This window comes from Chiloscyllium plagiosum, chromosome 18, assembly GCF_004010195.1.
Source record: "Chiloscyllium plagiosum isolate BGI_BamShark_2017 chromosome 18, ASM401019v2, whole genome shotgun sequence".
NCBI lineage: Eukaryota > Metazoa > Chordata > Chondrichthyes > Orectolobiformes > Hemiscylliidae > Chiloscyllium > Chiloscyllium plagiosum.
Genome location: NC_057727.1, coordinates 1467272 through 1477064, shown reverse-complemented (window position 1 = coordinate 1477064; position 9793 = coordinate 1467272). Strand labels below are relative to the sequence as shown.

At 42.5% G+C, this 9793-nt stretch overlaps 1 protein-coding gene across 2 annotated transcripts in view; it reads left to right on the top strand.

Moving 5' to 3' along the window:
* LOC122558781 (zinc finger protein ZXDC-like) overlaps positions 1-9793 on the top strand; it is a 33110-nt gene that overhangs the window by 2866 nt on the left and 20451 nt on the right. For both annotated transcript variants that reach the window (XM_043707551.1, XM_043707552.1), the window contains exons 2-6: positions 3832-3984; positions 4452-4530; positions 5148-5278; positions 6477-6647; positions 7376-8046. In XM_043707551.1, the coding sequence (XP_043563486.1) occupies positions 3832-3984; positions 4452-4530; positions 5148-5278; positions 6477-6647; positions 7376-8046 (1205 nt within the window). The remainder of the gene's footprint in view (positions 1-3831; positions 3985-4451; positions 4531-5147; positions 5279-6476; positions 6648-7375; positions 8047-9793) is intronic.

Below are 9793 nucleotides of genomic sequence, written 5' to 3'. Positions count from 1 at the left end.
CACATTGGGGCAGCAATGGGACTACAGAGGGGGCTTGTTGTTGGCATGGAGGGACACACATTGGGGCAGCAATGGGGCTACAGAGGGGGCTTGGTATTGGGATGGAGGGACTCACATTGGGGCAGCAATGGGACTACAGAGGGGGCTTGGTATTGGGATGGAGGGACACACATTGGGGCAGCAATGGGACTACAGAGGGGGCTTGGTGTCAGGATGGAGGAATTTCTTCTGAAGGGTGAGAGTCACTGGAAGTCCTTGCCACAGCTGTGGGTGTAGGGTCGTTGTGTATATTTAAGGCTGAGTTAGGTATATTCTTGATCATTAGTCCAATCAACGGTTATGCGGAACGGACAGGAAAATGGATGTGAGGAATATTAGATCAGACATGGTGAATAGTGGAGTAGGGTGGAGGAACCAAATGGCCTACTCCTCTTCCTGTTTCGTATGGTCTTATCATCTTCAACTAGTCACCATTTATTAAAGTTTATATTCACACCAAACTTTTATAAGAGGTCTTCAGCACAAGAAAAAGGCTCTTCAGCCCATCAAATCTGTAGAAATAACAATCGACCACTTAACTATTCTAGCTGACATTATAATCAGTATGTATGGATGATAAAATTGTGAAGGGCTATTGATTAAGCAAAATTGTAGCAAATGTATTTCCATTACCTTCCACGTAGGTAAATGTGTAGTTATTGGCTTTGTACCTAAAATAAATACAAGAAGGTCCTGTATTAAAAAATGGTAAAAACCTAGAAACAGTGAAGGTCCAAGGATAACATTTTTAAAAAAATAAACACTAATGTGGGAATGCGAGGAAAATATTGATCTTTCTCTTTGGAGGACTAGAACATTACAGCACAGTGCAGGCCCTTCGGCCCTCAATGTTGTACCGACCTGTGAAACCAATCTGAAGCCCATCTAATCTACACTATTCCATTTTCATCCATGTGTCTACCCAATGACTATTTAAATGCTTTTAAAGTTGACAAATCTACTACTGTTGCAGGCAGGTCATTCCATGCCCCTACTCCTGTTCACCAGGTGCTGGTGAGACCTCTATGTCCCCTCATGCTAGCCATCACCACTCGAGGTAAAAGGCGCTCTCTGTCCAATCTATTTATCCGTTAGATTATCATATCTGTCACAATTAAGTCACCTGTCCAGCCTCAAGTCCCTCAGGATTTCCTCAGAAGATCTTCCCTCCATATCAGGCAACATCTTAGTAAATCTCCTCTGAGCCATTTCCAAAAGTTCCATATCCTTCCTATAACACAGTGATCAGACCTGTACGCAAAACTCCAGGTGCGCACCAGAGTTTTGTACAATTGCAACATGAAATGCAGATTTAGGAAGTAAATTAGAATATAAAACGTAGGAGCTGAGCCCTTTGACCATGTAACAGTCATGACGCTGTAGCTTTAATGGGTTACTTTGTCCTGGTTTTTTTTTTAAAGAAAGATTTTAAGACAGATGTCAAGCTGTCTACTTGAAAAAGCCATAACCAGCTTGTAAAGCCTTGGATTTTATTTAAAGCTGGAACAATGGATGTGTTCGCAGGCCAGGATTTTTAGTTTTTTAGCTTTGTGCACTTGCTGTTGGAATCTTGAAAGGGCAGAAGCTGCTGAAGTTTTGAAGAAGTCGAAGCTATCTTTTCTTTGTCTTGGTTACAGCTGGAGGCTAGGGGTTTCTCTCTGCTGCTGGGTTACCTGTGAAAAAAATCTATTTGTGTGCATTTGCCTTTTTGCCAAGGAATGTGTTTATGCCATGTTAGAACGGTTAATTAGTAATAGTTAATTGTATCTGTTATTCTGTTAATTTTTCCAGTAGAGTTGTTACTCTTAAGTTCATCTTTCTATTGCATTTTAACGATGGTTTTTAAATATTTTGCTTAACATCGAGTAGTTTGACCAATCAAAGTGCACCTGGAACACAGTACATTTACTTTTAAAATAATAAAAAGTCAGGGTCTAGGCTCCCTTCTTAAAATAGTTTGACAGGGTCTGGTCTGGTCCATAACAGTAACATTGAAGAAAACTGACAGATATGCCTCTGATGCTTCCTGCCATTTCCCATGACCCTTAATTCCCTTTGTGCCCATAATTTTGTACATCTCTACTTTGGTAACATACCTTGGGAAAGACAGATTTGCCTGTGGAGGATGTACAGTGAGTGTATACAAGACTGTTACGGAGACTCGGCAAAGGTCTAATTACAAGTAGCGATTAAGCCAGCAACTGGGATTCTGGAATTTGGAAGGATTCAGGAGTGATTTGATAAAGTTTTCAATATCTCAAGAGGGACAAGTAAGTAGATAGCAAGTAATTCTGCTCATTAGATTCTAGGACAATCTAATTTTTTTTACACTTCCAGATGTGAAATTAGGTGCCCTTCATCATACACAGTTTTGGGATTGTTTTTCGCAAAAGGTGTTAGCTCTGAGCTTCTCCCAGAAGATAATTGGATATATGTTGAATGGGAGATTTTTTGGGAATATTGAGGTGGGGCAAGCACACAGAGGAGCTGGACAACTCTTTCAAACCATTGACATAGACATGATGGACTGATGGCATCCTGGCATCTGATGGCATCTGCTTTTGAATGGTCTTTCTCAAGAAATTACTTATAATTGGACATGAGAATGGAGAGGACATGTTTATAGGACAGGAAGGATTTAATCCCATAATTCAGTGTTCTTTTGATCATGTAGACAGAAGTGGCTTCCACTTGAGGCAGAGACTAAATTTAGAGATCATAAAGAGAAGATAGTCACAAATTATTCCAATGGGTTATTCAGGAGAAAGATCTTGATGCAGATAATAGGGAATGTGAAACTCAGGAATGTAAGAAGTAGGAGCAAAAGGAAGCCATTTGGTCTATCAAGCCCATTTCACTCTTCAGCTAGATCAAAGATGATCTACTTTAATGCCATTTTACCATACTATTCCTATATCATTGATACGTTTAAAATTTAGAAACAATTTCTGCCTTGAACATTCTCCGTAACCAAGCTTCCACAGCTCTTTGGGATAGAGAATTAAAATTCAAGGTGAAGTTGGATGAACACAGGAAATAGGAACGCATGGGAAGTTACGATGGAATGGTGGGAGGAGGTTCATGAGAATTGTTAACAAGTGTTAGCATGAACTGGTTGGGTTGAGTGGCTTGTCACTGTGTTCTATTAAACGCTAGAAATACACCACAGAAAGCGCAAAAGCAAAAGTTTTGCATTTGCTGGAAATACAGTGCAGGCCTGACAGCATCTGTGGAGAGAGAAACTGAGGTACCATTTCAACTCGATAACCCTTTGTTGGAATAAATCATTAACCTGGAGCACTAGCTCCTTTTCTCTCAGTAGAGATGCTATTGATCCATTTAGTGTTTTTCAAATTTGTATTATTTGAGGCCATTCAGCTCCTCTGTATTTCATGTTAAGAGAGCAGTTGGCCTGCTTAAGTGGTGGCTTGAAATTGAGTTGTTTTGCAACAAGTGCATGTGTTTATGTAACTCGTTTAACCTAGCAATTGTTCCATGGCATTTCGAGGAGTACGGTTTGACATGGAGCACAGTTAAAATGATAGGCTATAAGGGGCATCCTGAAAGAAGAGAGACAGAGAGACAACAATTGCGTTGGTCAGCTGTGACCAGCTACCATAGCAGGCTCCCAGGCATGCATGTCCGATTGTATTGCCATTTGTGTGGATACTGTTTGACTGAGAAATTCAAGTAAATACTTTTTGCAGTATAAATGTGGGCTACTGGCATGATGAGGAAGAGATGGCGCATGTGTTTTATTCTAAATTTGGCAAAACCCATTCTCTGTTGCAGGTTGCGAGAAGACATTCATTACCATCAGTGCCCTTGGTTCTCACAACCGTTCCCACTTCCGAGATCAGGAGCATTTCACTTGTTCTTTCCCAGGCTGTGACAAACGTTATGACAAAGCCTGTCGCTTGAAGATACACCTGAGAAGTCACACAGGTACGATGATAACTTATGGAACAGTCTCGTTCACCTCTTGACTTATTGTATTCTTCACCAGTGCCTCTGAGGGAATCACATGATGGGTAACGGTTGGTGACAGGACTATTTTGAACCTGTTCAGCTGTAAGGATTGATGCTTCTCTCCTGTCAAAAGAATTCCTGCTTTCAGTAACTGAAAGCATCAGAGCTACTTGTGTGGCCTCCACTTGTACAGTTTTCTTCAATTTGAGAAAATGTGCCCGACTGAAGCCTGGTTTGAATAGGCTGTTGTTGTTCCTGTGGTCACAGAAAAACGCATACAATTCCTAAATATTCTGAGTTTGATGCATTTAGAGAATGCTTTCCCAGTGTTGTATCATTTCTGCTGGGTGTTATATTTTAACTGCTGGAATGCTGTAAAATTTTTAGCTGAACTGGAATAAATGGCACCACAGACATTTAAAAGGACAATCTTTCTTATGCAGGTGAAAGGCCCTTCATATGTGACTTCGATGGCTGTGGCTGGTCATTCACCTGCATGTCAAAATTACTACGGCACAAAAGGTAAAAATAAAAGCCCAAAAAGATGTCAGTTTTTGTAGGGCATTTGTTTACATCAGGCTGGATGCGAAAGCTGAACTTTTCCAATTTTACATTTAGTACCGTAATACTACAGTTGCAAAGCCTCCAATTTGCGCATAGCAAGCACCCACAGACAGCAGCATAATAGCCAGTCAGTTTTAATGATTTTGGCCAAGAAACTGTGGAAATTCCCAGTTCTTCAAAATACTCATACCCACCTGCAACAGATACATGGTAAATTAAATGAATCTCGCTTTTATGATCTAAATCTCTCATTTCAGGCACAGCATCTCAAGCTGAAACTCCTGAAATTTCTTAGTTTTTGCTTACTCTTTTGACAACATTCTAAAGTTCTATTCAGATCAATCATGATTGAGTCATCGGCAAATGGGCCGAATGGCCTCCTGCTAGCCTAGTGTTGGCTAGCCACATTTGTTATTTCCCATTTTCTCTTTCAACCTTTTAAGGCCTTAATACATTTACTGTGTGTGACGTTAGGAACTCCACCAAGGTCTAATAGTTACCTGCATCAAGTGCAGTCACTTCCTAGCCTGTCATCACAAATTGCTGAGCTCTGTAGTTTTTGTTTTTCCCTCAAGAACCCATGAAGATGATCGGAGGTTTGTCTGTCCTGTGGATGGCTGTGGAAAATCGTTCACAAGGGCGGAGCATCTGAAGGGACACAGCATCACTCACCTTGGGACCAGGCCATTTGTTTGTCCCGTGGAAGGTAGGTCTGAGCTAGTCTGACTGGGTTCAGGAGCTATATGTTTTTGAAGTCCCTTGGAATGAACAGTGCAAATAAGTGCTTGATAAACTTGAATAAAGATATCCAGTGGTCTTGTAAGTGTAGAGGCAAGACCTCAAACAGGTGTGTGATGGAATTCTCTCCAGCTGTCTGGATGGGTGCAGCTGTGGAGCTGAATATTGGTAAGGATTCAGGGGAGGGAATTCTCCTGCATGGGCTGGGGAATCTTTTATAGCTACATGAAGGGGGCTGAGAAGGGGCTTAATTTAACATTTCACTTAAACAACAATAGCTGTAACATTGCACACTCCCTCAGTAGTTTTGGGCATGTGAAGCTTCAGTGGGGCTAAAATGCAGTTTTCAGTCTGGGTTGAGCTGGCTGTTTGCTCCACCACAGCTGATCTTAAAGTCTTGCATAATACCTAAGTAACTGGACTTCAAATTAAGTATTGTGAAATACTGACCCTTCAATAAATGCAGGCTGTCGTCTTCTATTCCCCCAGTTTTATTTCAGATATTTAAATTTCAACTCCTAATTAATTGATTTGAATCACCCTTGTAGCACAACAGATGTGTGGTTTATTAACCTCCCCATCTCACCTCTGGCATATAAGCATTTTGGAAATAATATTTTTGAAAAAACGTAACCATCAGAGTCAAATTGCAATAGTGATGAGTGATAGGTGAAGTAAAACAGGAATATTGTAAACACGAAATGGGTATAGCAGTCTGTAATCCAGAGGGTGGGGAGGATGTGGCACTCACCAGCACAGGGTGTGGTTAAGGTGAAATGGGTATAGCAGTCTGTAATCCAGAGGGTGGGGAGGATGTGGCACTCACCAGCACAGGGTGTGGTTAAGGTGAAATGGGTATAGCAGTCTGTATCCAGAGGGTGGGGAGGATGTGGCACTCACCAGCACAGGGTGTGGTTTCCAGAGGGTGGGGAGGATGTGGCACTCACCAGCACAGGGTGTGGTTAAGGTGAATTGTGCTGATACATTTTAAGAGAAACTGTATAAACAGTCAGGAATAGAAGGATAGGGCGATATGAAGAGAATTTAGGAGAGACTTGTGTGATGTATAAACACGTGAATGACTTGTTTCTGTGCTGTTCATGTTTTTTTTAACTTGTTCATAAGGCTGATTGTTTTTGCATAATGTAAATTTCTTAAATGCTCAGGTTGCGAAGCTCGATTCTCAGCACGTAGCAGCCTATACATCCATTCCAAAAAGCACCTAGAAGATGCAGAAAAAGTGAAAACACGCTGCCCCCTATCCAACTGCAGCAAATTCTTCAACTCTAAGCACAGCATCAAGACCCACATGATGAAGCAGCATAACATCAGCTCTGGTAGGGTCATCTCTACACCTCTGCTTTAAACTTTGGTAATACTAAGTGCCATTGGCTACTAGGCAATGCAGGATTCCAGGAACTGTACCCTCTCACTGGCCTGTTTCAGTGGACATCCTGATACTGACCTATTGAAATCTGCTGATTTTGAAGTACTGTAAAGGGATGCTCCTCTGGATCCTCCAAAAAGCAATATCAACAATTTTTTCTGTCCCTGAGGAAAGGATCTTGAAGTCATTTCCATGGCTGTCCTGAGTGTTCACAGCATGGACAGGTAGGACTGCATCTGTCATGTTGGATAGAGATTAATGCTCAGAAGTAGCCTTCGCTCTGTGTCATTACACACACTGTTTAGTTTAAAGTGCTGTCCACTGCATTAGTTGTATGATTTGCTAGAAAGCTGGTTTCAGCAGATAATAGGCATTTAGCAAAGGAACCAGGGCATGCTATAAAATGTAATATTCTGATGCAGTGATATCTGGGATTCACTTTCCTGGACAGGTGATAGAAGCAGAGTCAGGTGTAACTCCATGGGGAGAGAAAAGGACAAAAAGTTAAAAAGGAAATATTTCATGAGCTGTGGGGAAAGAACAGAAGGAGTGGGATGAATGGATAGCACAGTTACAATGGGCTGAAAGGCCTCCTTCCTTGCTTGCATTCTTTAGTTTTAAATAGAACTGATAAGGTCTGTGCTGAATTGACAGATTTGCCAATTGTCTCTGTTTCAGATTTATTCTCCCAATTGGAAATGACGGGCTCCTTGACCCCAAGCAGTGAGCTGACAAGTCCGAGTCAAGGTGACCTTAGCAACGTGGACATTGCCTCACTCTTCACCACTGTCCCAGTCAATCCGGTCAGCATCTCGCCAGACATATCACTTGTGAGCTCTGGAATCCTGACGATCGATGCTGCTTCTGTGGGATCCAGTCTTGGAGGAACAGTTTCTGTTAACAGCAATGCCATGGCACAATCCTCAGATCCTCTTATTGTAGCCACTGCAGACATGTCGCACACCATAGACAGCACTCTGGGCCTCACTACTGGTGTTTTACAGGCAAATAGCTTGAATTTGGAAGGTGTACAGCCAGTCAGTACAGAGGGGCTGGGGTCCCTGAGTACCTTGTCAATGAGATCTACGGGAAGCTGTCAGGATCTACAAGGCCTGTCATCCAGTGGAGCCCTGACTCCTTCCAGCAGCCTTGGGGCCAGCCATGTCCCAGAATTGTTGACTCCAACTAAAGTCGAACGGCACATGCTGAGTGTATCTGATATGATGAGCCAGCAGGAGACGAACAAAGTGGTCACTCAGTTTGTGTTCTCCAATTTAAACCCTGCAGCTGGCAACTTCAGCACACAGAAAGAATTAGAGTTAAACATGGTGTCTTGCTGTCCCTTCCTTGTAAGTATTGGTCACGTTTCAGGCGACTGATCATTTAGAATCTGTGCTGATGGAATGAGATTGACCACGGGTGGGAGAAGGTTTGTGTGGAGTATTGAGTTGGGCTGAATGGCATGTTTCGGTGCCGTTACATTATACACATATCTTCAGGCTTAATTCAAGCAGGAACAGAAGTAGACCATTTAGCCCCTTGAGCTTGTTATCACCATGAAGTGAGATGATGGCTGATCTGTGGCTTAACTCCATATCGGCAGGGAGCAGTGGATGGTGGTCAAAGACTGTTTATTAACAGGAAACTTGTGTCCAGTGGCATACTACATTGGTTCTGTATCCCTTGCTGTTTGTTGCGTACGTTAATGGTCCAGATGTGAATGTAGGAGGTATGATCAGTAAGTTTACAGGTGACATGAAAATTGGTGGTGTGGTTAATAATGATGAGGATAATTCCTTTGAGGATGACCTAACTGATCAGATTGGCTGAACCGAGGCAACTGGAATTTAATCCTGAAAACTGTGAAGTGATGCATTTTGGGAGGACTAACAAGGTGAGAGAGTTCACATAGAATGGTAGGACCATATGAAATATAGAGGATCAGAGGAACCTTGCTGAACAGGTCCATAGGTTCCTGAAGAAGGGCTTATACCCGAAACGTCGATTCTCCTGTACCCTGGATGGTGTCTGACCTGCTGCGCTTTTCCAGCAACACATTTTCAGCTCTGAACAGGTCCATAGACTCTTTAAGGCAGCTGGACAGGTGGATGTGATGGTTAAGAAGGCAGATGACATACTTGCCTTTATTAGTCAAGGCAGTGATACAAGAATAAAGAATTTAACAGTTGTTAGACCACAGCTGGAATACCATGTGCAGTTCTGGGTGCCAAACTACAGGAGGGATGTGATTGCACTGGAGGGTGTGTGGAAGGGATTCTTCAGGGTGTTGTCTCGGCTGGAGTGATTCAGCTGTGAACAGAGACTAGAAATGCTGGGGTTGTTTTCCTTCATACCGAGAAGGCTGCCGAGGGGCAGGTCTCATTGACATGCACAAACTGCTGAGGGACGTAGACAGGTTAGATCGGAGAAATCTTCCTTCTTGGTAGAGAGGTCGATAACCAGAGGACACCATTTTAAGGCAAGGAGCAGGAGGTTTAGAGAGGATTTGAGGAAACATTTTATTTTGCTCAGAGGTAGTGGATATCTGGAATTAACTGCCAAAAAGGGAAGTAGAGATAAAAAGCTCACAGATATTGATTAGATAAGCAGTTCAAACATCTTAGTATTCAGGGCTGTGTGCCAAGTGCAGTGAATGGGATGAGAATGGATGTATGTTTGATGACCAGCAGAGATACAGTGGGACAAAGGGTCTTTTTTCCATACTGTAAAAACAGACTTGCCCACAACAGATGCAGGAAAGCTGGCTTCTCTGTGAATATTTTGCTGTGTTTACCCATCTAGCTGTCATAAATCCAGGAGAATTCCTTGGATGTGAGTCACTGTCTTATGTTGGAAGTGTTTTTACCAGAACATGCTTACCAGAGGTGATGAAAGTCAGTTCCACACAGAGACTGGAGAAGCTGGCATTGTTTTCCTTAAAACAAAGAAATGCAGGTTCAAAGTTTGTGAGAAGATTTGTAGCTTGGGTGCTTGTTGTTGTGGTTCTGTTCGCCGAGCTGGGAATTTGTGTTGCAGACGTTTTGTCCCCTGCCTAGGTGACATCCTCAGTGCTTGGGAGCCTCCTGTGAAGCGCTT